Consider the following 19,900-nt stretch of genomic DNA (forward strand, 5'->3'; position numbering starts at 1 on the left):
TATTAGTGTTGCTGTCATCGGTTAATGATATTAACGTGTACATGCTTTTGTCACTTGTTGTGGTCACTAATTTTAATTTTTTTTTTCTGTGATAGCGTTTTTATCAGCATTTGAAGTTCTACAATCCAGTTCCGATTTTATTGAATACAAATTTTTCAAATCAAAATATTATACTTCTACTGTTATGGCATCATATGAAGACAAATTGATATCGATGGACGGAATCGAAGATTTTCTCGAAAAATCTACATCCAATTGCACTGATAAATCTACTACCAAATGCCTTGAAGAATCTATGCCTGGAAGTCCTGAACCAGTTACATGTGAAAATCTTGACCAGTCAGTGTTTGAATGTCTTGAATCGATTATACGTAGAAGTCTTGAACAATTAATGTATGAAAATTGTATAGAATTTACATTTGAATGTCCTCAACAATTTTTATCTCAAAGTCCTGAACGACTTATGCCCGAAAATTCTGAACAATCTACATCTGAAAGTCCTCAACAATTAACATCTCAAAGTCCTAAACAATTTATGTCTGAAAGCCCTCTACAATCTACATCTGAAAGTCCTCAACAATTAATATCTCAAAGTCCTAAACAATTTATGCCCGAAAATTCTGAACAATCTGCATCTGAAAGTCTTCAACAGTCTTTATCTAGAAGTTCTAAACAATTTATGCCTGGAAATTCTGAACAATCTACATCTGAAAGTCTTCAACAATCTATATCAAAAAGTCCTAATCAATTGTTGCCTGGAAATGTTGAACAATCTACATCTGAAAGTCCTGAGAAATCTACATCTAGAAGTCCTAAAAAATCTATATCTGAGTTTCCAGAATCAGTTGCATGTAAAAGTCCTGAAAAACTTATAGTTGAATGCCCTGTGCCATCTACGTCCTCAGAAAATTTAAATTCTATTCAGGTAAATCCCTATTTTCTATAAAAGTATTTTATTTTAGTTTTATACATTAACAACATATCGGTCAATCCTAGCTAATAGTATCCTAGACTCGGTACTATGTATAATACTAGCATTTAACTCGGTTTACACTAACTATTTAGTGTTTATCAGTAGAAAAATTAAAAATAACAAACATATTGAAGTTATTGAAAATGTTAACAGGCTGAATATTCTTTCAGTAATATTTTAATTTTTTTAAATAAATACATAAAAATTGTCAAATTTAAAACATATTAATACCTAAATTCAATTTAATAAATTAATAATAGTATCTGCAATTTTATAATTTCTTAATTATTTGTATTTTGACAGTGGGTTGTTGGATACTTTGAAGAAGAAAATGTTTATTCGGTCATTCCAAGCAATTGGCTTTTAAATGAAAATGGTTGCTGGTTTTCTAAATGGCCAAATTCTTCATATAAAGCTACTATAGAGGCTAGGATTATAAGTGCTTCCAAGCCTGCCAAGACATGGAAGTACTATGCAGTTAAAATAATTAAAAGATATGGTACGTTTAAAATATTATGAACATTTTAAAAGTTTAAACATAAGTTATAAATTAAACTATTTCAGTGAGAGTTATAGATAATATCTTAACAGATAAATATTACCCATAATTATACCTGTGGTTCCAGTATCATTTATTCATTGTTATACCTTTATTATGACATCAATTTTTTTTTTTTTTTTGTATATTTATTACTTCAAAATTAATATAATATTTTATAATGTATTATTAGATACTTATAATGAAGCAGAGAAAGAAACATTTTTATGTGTACCTAATTCTGATCAAACCAATTTTGGCCGAGGTAAAAGAAAAAAATTAAGTAATATTCGACAAATTGATTTTTTTGGAGATGACAGTGACGATGGTATGATATATTGTTTTCTTAATATATATGAGTGTTATAATAAAAAAAAAAACTTCTAGAAATAAGTGAAACTGATACCAGTATGAAAAGTAAAGTCTATTTGAAAAACAGTTCATCTATGGAACAAAATTCTTCAAGTAATGATTCTTTATTGGATACCCAAAACACTAAAATTTCTTCCATCAATAAATTAACAAGTATGTTGATGACAGGTATCCACTTAATAATATTTTATATTTATATAAGTTATAGAATTACAGTATATATATAATTATAAAAATCATTAATTTTATTAACTTGTAAAGTTTATTTTTATTACTTAAATTATTTATTATAATAACATGACTATATAGATTTATTTATGTATTCAATTTAATTTAAGGTGTAATGCATTTATTGTACCATACTTAATCATTTGAGAAATTCTTGTATTCTCTTAATATCAACCAGCTGTTCCCAACCTTTTGGAGCTCAGGATCAGATTGATTTACATAAAGTATTGTAAATTGCCAATCATTTATTTTATATTAAATCTAAACTATTCATTCATATCATTAACTGTATTGATAAATTAAACATAAATAGTATATTGATAATCTATTTATATTATGTATATCGTTATAAAAAATGTTAATGATGAATAAAAACCAAATAGAAAATAAATTATTTTATGTAATCCTGCCAGAGTTTTACTTAATTGAACAATTTCAGTTGTAGATATAGTATTAAATAAAGTATATAGAAATGTAAACCTTATTTTCATTATTAATACAGAAGTAATACCAGTCAAATCTAAAAATTCTAAATGATTGAATTTTTAAATTAAATTCTAGATAAAATACTTTTTCCAACTGTATAATTAGGCATTAATATTTATTTATTATTAAAAATTATCGTCTTTTTACAGCTAATGAAAAAACTGTTAATATAATGAATGATTCATTAGTCTTAAATAAGAACAATACAAATTCTGGCTCTTCTATTAATAATACTGAGAGTGATAATAAAGGTGAGTTAATGTGTTGGTTTTTTTTTTTTATTAATTATTTAATAAAAGGCTTATTTTTAAGTTAAAATTTCAGATGTGGCTTTGTTTCCTAGTTGTATTTTTAAATGTATTTATAAAATAGATGTGTATTCTTTATTTTCATTATTAATACAGAAGTAATACCAGTCCAATCTAAAAATTCTAAATGATTAAATTTTTAAATTAAATTTTAAATAGATTACTTTTTCCAGCTGTATAAATAGGCATTAATAATTATTTATTTTTGAAAATTATCTTCTTTTTACAGCTAACGAAAAAACTGTTAATATAACGAATAATTCTTTAGTCCTAAATAAGAACAATACAAATTCTGGCTCTTCTATTAATAATACTGAGAGTGATAATAAAGGTGAGTTAATGTGTTGGTTTTTTTTTATTAATTATTTAATAAAAGGCTTATTTTTAAATTAAAATTTCAGATTTGGCTTCGTTTCCTAGTTGTGTTTTTAAATGTATTTATAGAATAAATGAAAAATTAGATAGTTTAAATAAGTTATTAAATTCTGGAAGTTTGTTTGAAACACGACCGAAAACATTAGACCAAGCATTTTTATCATTATTTCCTATGAAAGACACTAAAGATCTTTTATCCATTGATTCAAGACTAACATACTGTACTGAATTTGAAGAGAAGTTTGTAAGTTTTAATTTATTTTTACATTTTTATTTGTATTAACTATGAATTATTATTTTCACAGATATTTTACATCATGTCATTAAATTGTACAACTGTTAAAGATTTTGTTAGACAAAACTTAAATAGATTGTTTACAAACAGTTTAGCAACCAGTTGTACTTGGTTTGGATTCAAAGGAAAATTTGAGCTTAAGAAGTTAAAAATGCTGAATATTATGAATGGTATGTAATTTATTATTATTTTATTAAATTAATTCATTATATTTAAAACTTCTTCAGATGTATCGAGTGCAAAATTTAGTGGTCATACAGATAATGTGTTCAAATTATTTGTTAAAGAGTGGTTCAAACACGGCAAAAAACGTTTTAATCGAGAATTGAATAAAAAGTCTCGACCCATTGTTTCTTCATAGATTATTTGAATGTAAGAATATTATTTAGTTATAGTTATTATTGTTAAAACATTCAAAACATAGATTCATTAAAAGAGCATAATGCTGAGTGATATAAAGTGGCTATGTTAATAATGGAAAGTAATCCATATTTATTTTTATAAGAAAAAAGTTTATTTTCTTCTTTTAATGTGCCAATTACTGCAATTTATTAATTCAATTTTATTCAAATTAAGACATTATATATCACCTATTATATTTTATATATTAAATAGAAAAAATTTATATATTATTAAACTTATTGTTTTTTCTTTGCAGTTTTGCGATATCATTTTTCATCTTCGAGTAACAACAAAAAGTCTTCTATAAATGAATAATGATGCCAATATGTGCCAACATAAAACTAAATTATTGTAGATTCCTGATATTTGAATCAAACTTGAGCCTTGATTCTGCCATTGTGAAATAGATGTTATTAATATTTTATTCTTAATTTCTAGTGAGCAGAAATCAATTAATGTGTAACAGTCATTCATTTAATTTTATCCACATTAGATTCTACTTTTAAAATAGTGTTAAAAAATTATATACTTTATGTAACAAAAATTATTTATAGTTTAGTTATTTTATATATTACTAAATATTTATTAAATATTTTGCATATCTTACCATGCAAAATATCTTGTTACAATAAGTAAAATACTCAGTTTAAAAATCTAATTTTTATTGTATAATATATTTATTATTTCCTTTTTTAAATTATAACAATAGTTAATGAATTCAGCTTACTTCAAACTTGAACTACTTTCCATAATATCAATATTTATTTGGAAACCATTTGCATATCTCATATTTCACCAAAACTATGTTATATTATTATATGTTAACTTTTACTAAAACTATAAAACATGTTTATAATTTTAAGTCTAATATAAATTTATTAATATTTAATTAAAATTACTTTTATATAACTTTTTTTTGAATTTGTTGTGGTATATACTCTTAAAAGTTAATCTGGGTGATTAAACTAAGCAGTTAAAATTTTTTTTTATTATATCTACTTATCTTTTATGGATTTTTTATTTATTTTAGAAAGAAATGCACTTAATTTTTTGTTACAATTGGATTGTTTTTGAAAATTTGTTTTCCCAGGTTCGAATGTAAAGAATATTATAAAAAATTTAAAGAACAAAAATTAAATTTTAAAAAAAATTATTGATCTTAAACCATTCCAAATATAAAATTTACATAATAATATTTAGATATCTATTTTATTGAAATCTAGTGTACGTATTGATGTATTATATATGTTTACATACATAGCTCAATTAAGAATAATGTGTTTCTATCTTAAAATAATATTATATCAGTATTATGTTTTTTCATTAATTAAGTATAGTAATATAGTTATTAATACTTAGTCATAATATAAAACGGACTGTACTATTTTTTTTTTTCTAAGTCAATGTTCAAACCATCAAAGTTGTACTTAAAACATGTATACAATGTTCTCATATGGATTTTTATTTTTTATTATTTGTTAATGTAAATTTTTGTTTATAAACTATTAAATGGTTCCTGTAAAAATAATTTAATATTTCTGAAATTTAATTTTATAATTTGAATAAAGTCATAAATTTATTATTATTTATATGTTACATTATTTAAATATTAATTTACCTATAAATAACTATTATTATTAAATTAATTATTTAGAAATCACAATTTTTCTAAATACATGAAAATTTCTTTAGAATGCTCGATATTTCTAAAAATATACAAACACATATATTATATATGTAGATTCTACATTGTGGAAAGATTTGGTAATTATTGGTATTGTTATTTATTTTTGAATAGGAATTGTTATTGTATAATTTATAAATAAATAGCTTAAATATAGAAATAAATAATTAAATAAGTGGTTAGTCTAAAGTATAATCATATTTGTAATGTATGACCGGTTTCAAATTAAAAATTGTTCGTCAGGTATACATAAAGTTAATAAAATCGCGACTCAATGTGAATACATGAAGGAATTCAATATGAAAAATTAGGTCTTTTTACATAGAGATAATTTATTTTAATAGAAGAGGTTATTTAAAATGATTTCTTATTAGACATACATATATTAAAAAATATAAATACTTCGGTCATTATTATTTATAATTATATAAAATTTAATTATATAATGTGTTATTCTTAAAATAGCTTTGTACATTTAAAATATTAAAATTAATTTTCTTTATTTCATTGAGTATGTGTAACTCATCTAAAACTCAATTAATAAATATAATTTTTTAATTTGTAACCAGTCGTACTTTAAAAATATAATTATACTCTAGTCTAAACTTTTATTACTTTATTTCTATGTATAAAACTATTTGTTTATTTATTTATATATTAATTTACCAGTGTTAAATATTTTATAATTATTTTATTAGAAGTAAATTGTTGAAAAATGTCTTCAATTAGTGTATTATCCGAAAAATATTTAGAGGGGGTAATTAAAATTTATCTACTACTAAATTTAGTCTCATTCTATTATACCTAGTGACTACTAATACTTTTTGTTATTGCCATTTTTAATTGATTTTTACAAGCCGATATCAATGCTAACATTTTTACAGAATTCAAAAAGCATTTATATTATTCACGGAAATCAATGAAAATGATTAAATTATTAATAATGTTTTACAATATTTTTATCTTTAAATATTCTGGGTATTTTTTACGGATCAACCATTTTCATGGAAAATTAATAAATATACAAGCAATTATTTTCTCATGATGACAATGAAAATAGTTTCCAGACTCCAACATTAGTACATTCATTATTCCTCGGGTTGTCTGTATTTAATTGTAATAATAAATTTAATAATAATTATTTGTAATAGCAATATATTTTTTTGATTGTAGTTCTCTAACAAATTTCAACATAACATAAAAGTGAATAAACTAAATATACTCAATAATCTATATTTTTTTTCATATATTTTTTCTGTTAATTTATTAAGCAAAAGTGATTCCTGATCGACTTTATTATAATTCAATCACATTATAAGCGGTTGTTGAATTTATAAGTATTACCATTAATTATAAATACTATATATAATCAATGGTATTACTTTATAACAGAAGCGTACCCAGGAATTTTTTTATGGGGGGGGTCCAAAATGTTTATTTTATCTGTTCTCTAATTATAATTATAATTTAACTTAATACCAACAAATTACTGTTAATATACTATAGTATGGTTTATACATTATAGGTATATTATATAATCTATAAAATTCGTAAAATGAAGATAATGGGAAATTAAAATACACTATATACTATTATTGTACTATTTACTATTAAACCGTTAGTATGTAGAAATTTCAATGGGGGAGGTTCAGACCCGAAACCCCCCCCCCCTTGGGTACGCCCTTGCTATACAAGCCTTTTATGTTTGACTATTGTTAATTAATATAAACCGTATTATTCGCAATGGTGGGCATTAACTTGTTAAAAAGTTAAAGTTAAGTTAAAAAGTTAATTTTTTTTAAAACTTTTTAACTTAACTAGTTAGTTATTTTTGTTTTTAACTTATTAACTTATTCAGTTAATTTTTTTATTGTTTTAACTTAGCTTTTTATAGTTAATTATCGTTATTGTACAGTTAAGTTACTTTTAATTTTTTTTTTTATCACACGGAACCTTCAGACAAAACTTATTCTTTCGATTTTGATAATTTATTTTTTTAATATAATAACATAATATCCTCAATTCATAATAATCAAATTATATTTTAATCTATAGATATTATAGTAAATAGTAATAATTAATATTCTATCTATTGTATAGACTTGCTATTTTCACGAGTTCTATTTAATGATCTATTCGATATTGAATAATACGATTTTTGTTTAGTCTAACTCTATAGTGTAGTTCTAAAAACAGGTTTAAAAATAAATATCATAGTATTTTAAAAGGGTAAAGTTAAAATTGGATATTAATAACACAGGTATCTGCTGGTAAATACGACAATTCCAATGCACAAAACAAAAAGTCGTCCGAGATATTTATAAATTATAATTTATATTTCAGTATTTTGCGTATTCGTTATAAATACAAGTATAACATATGATATTAGAAAAATTAACTTTTTTTTAACTGAGTTAAGTTAATTTTATTTTCTATCTTAACTTTTAACTTATCGAGTTACTTTTTTTTGTTAACTTTTAACTTTAACTGAAGGCAATTTAATTGAATTAACTAACCACAGTTAATAATTTTCATTAACTTGCCCACCTTTAATTATTCGATACCAGATGTACTTTACAAATATAATAATACTCCAGGCTAAGCTTTTATTTATTTCTACACATAGACTATTTATTTATATATTAATTTAAGAGTATTATAAATTTATTAAATTTTAATTTTAATTTTATGTTATATTACTTTATTAATCTTTTTAATAAGTATCAGAAATTGTAGCCTCGCTTCTGCAAGGTTATTATTGTTTATAAGTCACCTATATGTATGGCTAAATATTACGTCCTTTGTTCGTTTTTTCAAAACTAACGTTTCTTTTAATTATTTTTACCAACATCTCCATCGACTATATTTTATTTTCGATAAAGTTTCTACGACTGTAATGTATATGCATTTACGTACCTATTTTATGTCAACATTTCCTTATTTTGCTAATCATGTTGAGAATATTTTTAAAATTTTACTATTTTCTAAATGTGTAATAATTACTAATGAGTATTCTTTTACAGCCATACATAGCTGTACTATACTTAGGTTAGTATGACTGGGTTGAGCAGAATCTTAAGTACAATTGCAACTGGTATTACCATACATTTTTGGAAAGTACCTATCTAGTATCTTGTGCTGCGACACTACTAAACGAGTAATTCATAAAATTGTGATTAAAAAATAATATTTTTTGAAGCAACAATTTTTATTTTAAATTTGTTTAAACATTTTACAACTAGGTATAGCATTAATATTTTTTATTAGCGTTTTATCAAATCCGAGAAAACATTCGTACCATTTTAAATATATAAAATTCTTTTGGATATTTAAATCAAAAATTATTTTTAAAAAGTTATTATAAATCATTACTTACGGGCTGTTAATCAGACAACCTCGATATAAGTATACATTTATATCAAAAGGCGATTAAAAGGTATGCGAGCTTAATTAAACAAAACAATAAATAAAAAACCCCGCGAATGCACGATATCCGCATTATATTATGTATTTGCCGTCCTAATGGATGACTACAATCTTATGAATCATTCGATAAAAAATGTATGTAAATATCAATTATTCTGTTCAGTGACTAATGTTCTTACGAAAAGTCTTACGACTAGAATACGCACGATGAGTCATAATACATTTTGGTTGTAATTCTTTTGTAGGATTTATCGTACACTTGACATTAATATACAGTGCTCAAATTGGAAAAAATTAAGTAGAGGAGTTCAGTCCAAGGATTTAAAAACTACGTTCCCACGCGCAATTATTTAACACAGACCTGCGAGGGGCTTCGTCCTCTCCCCATCAACCTCACATATATTTTGAAAATTACTTTTCATCTACACAAATGTTTAAATTCCAAATATTAATATCGGTATTAATAATGACGAACGATACAATGAATAAAGTACATATCAAATTATTACTGTATACAACAGACATTACTATTTATATTTTTCCTGAAATAACGACACCGTCGCTTATCATAACCACCATAAACCTTTATTATGAAAATATATTTTCTCATAGGTACCTACTAAGCGTAAGTAGAATTATGTTTATCATACTTTCGCTTTCGAATGCATTTTCGACCAATTATATATTTTGTATGTTATTAAGCGCGGGTCACCAGGTCGACGCGTACTGCGCGTCTGCATAGCGTGGTTCTATCTAAAACCTTGCTGCGTAGTCGACCGAACGTGATTTCGGCTAACATAAGCTAGGCACTGATAAGCGATAATACTAGAGGAGCTCACCTAAACGAATATCAAACATAGTGTTGATATTGTTAATCGTAATATTCGTTATAAAATTGACGTAAATTAAAATCCATATGTTAATAAAAATGGCATCCCCCCGTTCCAGTGAAAAAATATAGTTGGGGTACGTAAAAAATAAAAATAAATGATAGAGGAGCTCCGTCCCCCTGCGAACCTCCTAAATTTGAACGCTGCTAATATATATTATTTTAAAACTACGATCTCGATAATGGACTGCGTATTTACGTGTATTATGCTGATTGGATAATATTGAATATCATAGTGCTAAACTCAGGTATGGTTTGGAATTTTAATATCAAAGTGCATACCATATGGTCTCTGCTGTTATTTAGCACTCAGTTTTGTGATGTATTTTTATATTTTACCTTATGTTCATTATTTATTTCGTTTTTAGAAAATATGTTTTCTAACATGAGTTTTCAATAGAACTTAGCGAGTATTAATGTATTAATGTAAATCCATGCATTTTATGCTTAATACAGTTAAAATCAAATGAACGGTCATCTTACAAAACGAGGTCTTACGCAAACAACCAATTTATTTTTGTATCATATCATTAATAGCAGGCACGTACACAAACAAAATATTTTGGGGAGGTTTTAAGTTGTACATTCTCATACTTTTATAATCTACCTAAATGCCACTTTTACTCACTAAAAACATATTTTATCATCAGTGGCGCTGGAACAATTTTTGAATCGTGAGGACTGATGAGCACAGCTGCAAATACAGAGGAAAGTAAAGATATATTATAACGATCGTGTCCGATCACATTGGTTGTTGGCAGTGGCGTAGCTAGGATTTTCTGAAGGGGAGTGTTAATTATAATTATTAAATATTACATATAATACGTACAAACTAAAACTTTTAATTAATTAATTAATATGTATACATAATGTCTGTAATAGAGATGTAATGTATATTCGAATTCGGATAGCTTTACCATAAATCATTCGAATATTTGACTATTCGAATATCAGTATTCGATGCTACAATACCTATTATTATTAAACGTTTTGTGTTGCACGAAAACGTAAACGAATAATTTTCGTCACGTATTGTCGCAATCGTGATAATGATAACCTGTATATATGTAATTAGTATTGTGCATTATTTTATATTTCATATTGTATTATCGATTTACCTATATTCCTATAATAATGTAATATATGATACGGCTCAAGGGGGGTGTCATATCTACCAAACACCCCCCTTGTATACGCCACTGGTTGTTGGTAACCAAATAATTCTTAACATTAATTAGATTACAAATCTATTGTACAGTCGCGATAATAGATTTCCTATTCTGAAAGCTATTTTATTTTGGGTGTTGCAGTTAAATATTAAATCGTTTCCATTTTCTAAATAAATGGGAAATTATCTCCATGTTATCTTATTCTTATACACATACCTCATATATTACATAAAATATTAACATATACATTAAAATATTAATTAAAATATTAACTACATAGTGCATGGTACATAGTACATGCCAGTTATTTCTAAATAAAACTATTGGTTTATTGTAGGTGTATATTAATACTTAAAAACAGACAGTTTATTAAATATATTTAAGCTATGTTTCTATATGAAACATAAAATTTAATGTATAATATGGCCTATGTATATTTAGTCATATGAGCGTAGATTCTAGGAAAATGTCCTAGGGGGCAGTTGCCCCCATTGTTTCGGTATCCATGTTATTTTTCTGAATTTCGGGGAGGTTTGAACCCCTTTGTGTACGAACCTGATTCGTAGCTTATGCAATTTTCAAACTCCAAGTACGGTTGTCAATTAACACATATTAATATTTATGTATGTGTCTGCACGTAGGAATATCAAAATACAAATATAGCATTTGAACCAATTTACACTGACACGTATGAGCAGTAGCGCACACTCAAAAATGAATAAGGGTAGCATATTGAATGGAAAAATAACACCCACCCACTAAATCACTTTCAAAAACAAACCCGCGGGGGCTTCGCCCCCACACCCTCTAACTAGAATTATCTAAACTTGTTCAAGATTTAATAATAAAGTATTTAAATAAGTAAAGTTTACACGTTTAAGTAAATTATGTAGGTATAGGTACAATTGAATTGATATCCTCATATAAGTCATGAGACTTCGGCTACCCAAACCACCCACCTCTAAAAATGCAGAGGCCATGGCCTTTCAAAAACTTCTTCAACACGCCACTGTACGTAGTAGATTTATTATGATGTAGTCATGTAGATGCAGATATTTTGGGGCCAGGAAGACCACCCACCCACCCAATTTTTCAGGGGTAGCAGCTGCTACCCTTGAACCCTCCAGTGTGTGCCACTACGTATGAGTCGTATATACACAGCGCAGGAACGTATCTAAAGATTGACAATGTAAGCCAAAGGTGCCAAACCCACTGTTTACACATGTAATTTGGCTTATAAAACATTTTATTTTTGATCTTGAATATTATTCTAGTATAATGATATTTACTAATGAACTATACCAGTGGTGCGTAACCTGGAGATCGCCAATAATTAAACACCAAATAAAAAAATTACATATTATGCACTTATATTATTTTATAAAACTTTATATTTTATATTTTATAATACTCTAATTTTGTATTTTTTTTTATGTTTTGGATTAATTAAATTAAAGAAATATAAAAATTGCCAAAAATTAACGATTTGATTTATACGAATAATATTTTTATATAAATTAAATAGAATTTATTATTATTTATTATTTTTTTTTATTTATTTATTTTTTTTTTTTTTTATTTTTTTTCTCTCCTATTAAAATAAATTATCTCTATGTTAAACTTTCAATTATTCTCAATGTATTCCTTCCTTAATTTTTTCATATTCAGTCGTAATTATATTAATTTTGTATGTACCTAAAGATTAATTTTTAATTTGAAACCCATCTTATTTTGTCAATTTAATAATACTCCAGATTGAGCTTTTATTTATTTATATCTATATATATAAACTAATTATTAAATAATTAGTAATAATTAAATAATTAGATATAAATAAATAAAAGCTCAATCTGGAGTATTATTAAATTGGCAAAATACGATGGGTTTCAAATTAAAAATTAATCTTTAGGTACATACAAAATTAATACAATTACGACTGAATATGAAAAAATTAAGGAAGGAATACATTGAGAAAAATTGAACGCTTAACATAAAGATAATTTATTTTAATAGGAGAGATTATTTAAAATGAGTTCTTGTTAGATATAGATATGTTAAGACATTTAAATACTTTGGTCATTATTATTTATTATTATCTAAAAAGTATTGATATAAGATTATTGTTCACTTATTGTTCACATCGGTTTGCACATTTAAAATATTATCAAAATATAATTTTTTTTATTGTATCGTGTATGTGTAACTCTTCTAAAACTGAATTAATATAAATGTTATTTTAGATATTTAATATTTCAAAATCCGTATTTATATCAAAATAAATATTATAATTACATTTAAGTTTATATATAACATAATTTTCAAAAGAAAGACGATTTTTTATGAAGTTTTTAGTTCTATTATTTATATATTTGATTAAATCATTATTAGTTTTAAAAACAAACGGTTTTTACATTCTTAGAATTATGTTTAGAATCTTAGCGAATATTTTAGGTATATTATTTCTATACTACAATAGTTAACAACATTATTTAGTCAGTTGTTTTTTCTTTTTTCTTTAATACGTTTATCTATTTTTTTTTTAATAACATTTAAATTTAGATTATTTTTATCGATGAAATTGAAATCGTGTTGATAACTATGTTTATTTAACGGAATACTTTCAAGTCTACAGTAAGAATAATAATCTTTAAAAATACCATTTTTTAATTCAAATATCCTATAGACATGAATGTACTCCATTGAATAAACACAATTATCAACACGAGCTCAATATTATCTACAGAATAGCCGGTGAAAATAATTTAAATTTTACAAAAAAAAAAAAAATAAATAATCCATTAACGCGTCGAAGTTCCAGTGTTATTCGTGTGCCTGTGACGAAAATCACACGTTGGTCTTGTACCGTATCGGCGTACGATGTGTTTTTCGTCGGTTCTGAAACGCAATCGTCGCGTTGACATACATCGGCATACGCGACGTATTCGAACTGAAACGAGCGTCGGTCGCCGATGAATAATTAATAATCGTGTGGCCATCAGCTGTATTAATTAACGTTGGAATTGGATAACACATCGATCGGTTTCCGGTCGTCGTCCTAGCCCTACCTTAATACAACATCGGCGGCACGTTGATACCGTTCGTGCGTTTCGGTAGGGCAATAACACGTGTGTACGGTGTACACCGGCCGGTGCGTGCGCGCGCGGTATGGAATGCGTTGTCCAAGAGTAAAGGCTGCGCGCCCGGCCGGACTTGATGAAAAACACCGTAGGGGCTTCCATTCCTCCCCCTCCTTCAACCCCTTACAGCATCGACATATGCGTTCGTTGACGGGCGGTGGAAGCTGCGGTGATGGAGAAAGCTGGAAGTGTGCGGGCACGTACATGTGTGCGGTGCCGAGATAATCCTCCCGCAGCGAGAGAATGTGCGAAGGAGGTGAAGGGATGCGCGTTCTCCGTCCGTTGTGTTGCACTCCGAACGGCGGAGCAGTGGATCGCGTATTAGGACAAGCTTCGTTTTGAGATCGTAACTATATGCGTCAATAACAATCAAAGACAAACAATCAAAGACCCACTCGGATTTCTACGCATATCACTGCGAGACCACTGTTTGTACGCGGTACGATCGATGCGCGTACAGAATCGCTTTATTATTACGTTACTTTATGTCACACACGCTGCGTTTTTCCTCGGAAGCCATCCAAAACACGAGGCTAATGAAAATCCTAAACCTCCGACGGCAGAGCGTGATGAACGATACAATTGCTTTTAATTTTTTTTATATAGTAAACATACTATGCCCTCTGTACCCGCGAGACGAAACAACGATCGGCTTTCCGTAAGAGCCGGGACGAAAAGTCATCGTTACAGCGGCAACAACAGTTCTCATCAATGGCCTGTCCTGTTTTCGAATAGTTATTATATTTTAAACACCGTTATTATTTACTTTTCAACATCTTCAAATATTATTAACAGGTCGAACCGGAGGAATGGTTTTTTCTAATTCAAATGTTATGAAAATTTCACGGGGGGAGGGGGGGAGAAAATGATAATGTGTACGAATGAAAATAATCGTAAACGGGCCTGTACTACATTTCGATCCCTGGCACGTCTCCGGTTTTCGTGCTGCAACAGCGTTAGTCAACGGATTATCAATGTTGACGGGCCGCGGCGTAGATGTTTCGAGATTACCGTTGTTACGGTTGCGGAGCGAGCGCGCGGAGCTACTGCACGCGGCGGGGCAGGGCGCGCTCGTCTTCGACGTCCGTACGGTCGCCGGGGAAAAGAGTTTTTCCCGCTAAAAAACCGTCGCGCGGAACCCCTGATCGCGGGTTACGGAAACGACCGTCGAAACGGCTCGTCGCGTTCCGTCGGCACAAAGACGTCCGCTCGTCCGCAGTTCCCGCTCGTCGGTCGTCCGTCGCTGTCGCCGTCGCGCGCCGTTTCCCGTACGTCAACATTCTCTCCACTCTCTCCCGCCCGGACGCGCAAAATTTTCCACTCGCACCAGGTAAATAAAACGATCAACTGTCGCAATTACACCGAACCGCGTCCGGTCTTCCGGCGCAACGTTACCGTCCCGGAACCGGACGCCGCGTTTCGTTCACCGTCCCGTCGGCACGGCAGTAGTAGTACCGTGGCGCGTTCCCGTGTCAATCTGAGTTGTCGTACGAGGAAAACGGTTTTGTACCGAAAGATTTCCTCCCCCCTTCGCCCTCACCACGGTAATCGCAATCATAGGTTTAGGTCAAAATCCAATAGATCCGTGCAATACCCGCGTAAACCACCACAAGAATAATAGTAATAATAATAATAATAATAATTATTATTATTTTTCTCGTCCGTCGATCGCCCACCATTCGTCATAGGCGGCATTCGACATAGTTGCTCGCCGCCGTCGACCGTGTATGTGGTTGTAAACGTATTTCATCACCGAAACATTTTGCCGCGCGATTCGACGCCGACGCCGTCGAGAGATAGTGTGGGTAGACTGTCATCGATTGCGTTTTGTGTTTTATCATGTCATATTCTCTTTTCGTTTATTTTCTTTCCCTCTCTTTTTATGAACGTTTTTCACTGCAGTCCGGTCATAATATCTCATTACTTATAACTCGAGGCTTGAGATCCAACATTCGTCCCATAGTTGTGTAATACGACTTAAATCTACATGAAGTTGATTATATTTTACTAACCGACAGCGTACATAGGTAATTTGATTGTAGAACATTACTATGTGTACTCGTGAACTTGTAGGCTTTACTGAAATACAAATTCTGAAGCGAAAATGCAAATTTTCTTTCTGCTTATTTTTCTAAATTGAAAAATATTGTTGCTCACAAATGTCCATTACCCTGTACTTACACCCTAACACTTTATATTCATATACAGCCTACTTCCATATCATTAAAATACTGTAAATATTTTATCCCAAATTGTAAATAAACAAGTATTCTTTTGCTTATTGCACTTTTATTGAAAAATTATTCAAACTATTACTATGTAGGTAATTGTTAAATACCAAAATTAATATTCATAATCTGATTCTTAGTTTATCTTCTTTTAGTTGATTTTTTTCTTATATAATATAGAAGCTTCAATATTAATTGTATTTTAAATTTTAGTTGAATTTGGTAGTATTATTTATTAGAAAAATTGTTCTAAATTTTATCGAGCGTTTTAATTATATAACAATATATATATATTATACTGTATCTATGTAACAAAAAAATGTATAAGTTTTCAATTTCTGGTATAGATTTTTTTAATGGTAATATTTTAATTTAATTTTAATAAGTAAAAGTTCAGTAGTACCTTTAATTGTATTTAACTATGATGCACATCTGCCTATATAAGTTACTAGTTTTTTTATATGAAAGTATTTATAGAGCAGTAATACTTATAATGTATAAAAAATGAAATATTTAATAACATTTTAATAACATTTGATTTCTATAATCCAAACATTTAATAGTTTTTTGTTGTCACCCAATGATGTAAATTATGACAATCTCACGATAACATTTTAGATAAATATATTTTAAAATACATAAATTTACAGTTATTTTGTAAAAATATATTATACTAAAAGTATTTAGTATTAGTATTTTACATAGGTATATTAGATTTATTAAAATTTAAAATAAATTTCCTAAATTATTTTAATGTTTTTACATTATGCAGCTTGCCTTTTTAATTAACTCTTATATAAGATATAATTGTAAAAAAAATATTTAACAGCATATATCGAAATAAAAAATTTAAAAACAAATGATAAAAATGATAAACATTTAATACTTGTAGGAACAATAATAATGATTATGATTAAAATAGTAACATTGAAAAAGCATTAATAGTGTAAATTCAATTACAATACAAACAATTGATATGGAACTCAGTGTTTAATACTTATACACTTTCTATATTTTAAAATTATTATTATTTAATATTGTTAAATAGTTTGTTTAATTTTATGTATTTTATAGATAATATATTGTAAGGACAATTATTGAATGCCTTAAGATGGATGCTCCTTCTAATTCTACAGAAACTCGTATGATGACTAGGAGTGTATTAGCTGAAATACCAACTACACTTGATCCACTTGGTCATTTATCTTTGACATTAAGAGAAGGTAGTAAGTAAAAAATTATTTTTGTCAATATTACATTGAAAATATATTTTAAAATTTATTAAATTTAGGTACTAACAGAAGAATTGATCAAATTCCTAACATTGTCAATACATACTTCAACTTTTCTTCAACTTATATATCCCAAGATGAATTAGTCATACAACAACGTGGACCTCGAATTTCTCCAATTGTCTTTAGTCCTGATATTGATACCATTAAACAAGTATTTTTCTATTTACATTATGTACACACACTATTATAAATAAATATTTTAATATAGGTATTAATATTATTTTCATTTTTATTAAGATGATTATTATTTACTTTCAATAGTATTAAGAAAAATTTCTCTTCTAAAAATTCAAACTATAATATTTCAATATTTTGTTTAAATTAAATAACAAATTAATTTATGATATTTTCAAAATATCAATAAATTGTAAATTTTATCATTAAAATTAAACACTTGAATAAATATTTTGAATCTTGCCTATAAATTAATTACGAAAATCATACTAATTAAACTTTTTATTATTATTGATTTTATTGAATATACTCATAAGTTATTATTATATAAGTACATAATTTTTTAAAAATGTATAGCTGATATTATAATTACAAAAGTAATAGATTCATTAATGAACTATTGTTTTTTATTTTTTTTTAGAATGGGGAAGAATCACAAACTGATTCAGGTGATCTCAATAGAAGTTCGATTACTTTGAGAAGTGCATGCAAAAGATTACAGTATGATTCACCTGAGTCACCTTCTCCCGAAACTGACCAAATTGTATGAAACCATTTCATCGTATATTTATAAATTTAATACAATTTTCAGTTATTAATTTTTAGCAGCGGTTCTTAACTTTTTGTAGATCACAGACCTTTGATGTAAGATTTTTAAAAATTAAGGACCCACCTTACTGAATTTTTTTTTTTTTTCTAATACATTGTTTTTACAATACATATCTTGTATTAAAACCAAAACTATAATAATTGTTTATATTACACTTAAATATTTTCAGTTAATTTTAATTTAATTATATTAGTTTTTTTTTTCTTTTAATATTCTTAAAATGTAATTTTTATTAATATAATGCGATGGTTGATATTGTATTTGAGACACAAGTTTTTGAACATCATATAAAAATAAAATCTATTATATAATAAAAAATAAAGGAAAAAATGAATAAATAATCAACATTATTAATAATAATGCATTCATGTCACGTATTGATATATGTTATGTGTTAGGGCTGCTGCGGACCATAGGTTAAGAACCGCTGATTTATAGTATAAAGAAGTCTAGTTTATAAAATTACTGCTATATTAAAAATATATTAATGGATTATGTGTTTTATAATTTTTAGAATGGGGAAGAATCACAAACTGATTCAGGTGGTCTCAATAGAAGTTCGATTAGATTGAGAAGCACATGCAATATAGTACAGTATGATTCACCTGAGTCACCTTCTCCCGAAACTGACCAAATTGTATGAAACCATTTCATCATATATTTATAAATTTATTATTATTTTCAGTTATTAATTTATAGTAGCGGTTTTTAACTTTTTGTGGATCACGGACCTCTGATGAAAGATTTTTACAAACTATGGACCCTCCTTACTGAATTTTTTTTTCTAATACATTTTTTTTACAAAAAATCTCATGTCATTAAAACCAAAATTATAATATTTTTATTATATTTAACTATTTTCAGTTAATTTTAATTTAATTATATTAATTTTTTTTTTTTTAATTTTAAAATTGAAACTTTATTAATTTAATGCAATGGTTGATGTTATACTTGAGACACAAGTTTTTGAACATTCTATAAAGATAAAATCTATCTATTGTATAATAAAAAATATATGAAAAAACAAATAATCAACATTATTAATAATAATGCACTCATGCCACGTATTGATGTATGTTATGTGTTAGAGCTGCCGCGGACCATAGGTTAAGAACCGCTGATTTATAGTATAAAGAAGTGTAGTTTATAAAATTGCTGCTATATTAAAAATATATTAATGGATTATGTGTTTTATAATTTTTAGAGTGGGGAAGAATCACAAACTGATTCAGATGGTCTCGATAGAAATTCGATTAGTTTGAGAAGCACTTGCAATATAATACAGTATGATTCACCTGAGTCACCTTCTCC

At 27.2% G+C, this 19,900-nt stretch overlaps 2 protein-coding genes across 8 annotated transcripts in view; both read left to right on the plus strand.

The window, feature by feature from the left end:
- Nucleotides 1-4,506, plus strand: part of LOC112679896 (uro-adherence factor A-like) — a 16,789-nt gene extending 12,283 nt beyond the window's left edge. The window contains exons 6-15 of one of the 3 annotated variants that reach the window (XM_025549830.1): nt 450-925; nt 1,277-1,472; nt 1,705-1,839; nt 1,899-2,036; nt 2,747-2,848; nt 3,135-3,236; nt 3,307-3,524; nt 3,586-3,745; nt 3,803-3,947; nt 4,234-4,506. In XM_025549830.1, the coding sequence (XP_025405615.1) occupies nt 450-925; nt 1,277-1,472; nt 1,705-1,839; nt 1,899-2,036; nt 2,747-2,848; nt 3,135-3,236; nt 3,307-3,524; nt 3,586-3,745; nt 3,803-3,936 (1,661 nt within the window). In that variant the 3' untranslated portion in view covers nt 3,937-3,947; nt 4,234-4,506. Of the gene's footprint in view, nt 1-443; nt 926-1,276; nt 1,473-1,704; nt 1,840-1,898; nt 2,037-2,746; nt 2,849-3,134; nt 3,237-3,306; nt 3,525-3,585; nt 3,746-3,802; nt 3,948-4,233 lie in introns of all 3 variants that reach the window. The other 2 variants (XM_025549831.1, XM_025549832.1) reach the window with 2 other exon arrangements.
- A 10,835-nt stretch (nt 4,507-15,341) lies between these two features.
- The window catches only part of LOC112679926, a 6,567-nt gene continuing 2,008 nt past the window's right edge, over nt 15,342-19,900 (plus strand). The window contains exons 1-4 of one of the 5 annotated variants that reach the window (XM_025549873.1): nt 15,342-15,612; nt 17,585-17,736; nt 17,802-17,956; nt 18,401-18,523. In XM_025549873.1, coding sequence (XP_025405658.1) covers nt 17,622-17,736; nt 17,802-17,956; nt 18,401-18,523 — 393 coding nt within the window. In that variant the 5' untranslated portion in view covers nt 15,342-15,612; nt 17,585-17,621. Of the gene's footprint in view, nt 15,613-15,984; nt 16,310-17,584; nt 17,737-17,801; nt 17,957-18,400; nt 18,524-19,900 lie in introns of those variants that run through there. The other 4 variants (XM_025549876.1, XM_025549877.1, XM_025549874.1 and 1 more) reach the window with 4 other exon arrangements.

This window comes from Sipha flava, unplaced genomic scaffold, assembly GCF_003268045.1.
Source record: "Sipha flava isolate LNK unplaced genomic scaffold, YSA_version1 170_pilon_pilon, whole genome shotgun sequence".
Classification (NCBI taxonomy): Eukaryota; Metazoa; Arthropoda; class Insecta; order Hemiptera; family Aphididae; genus Sipha; species Sipha flava.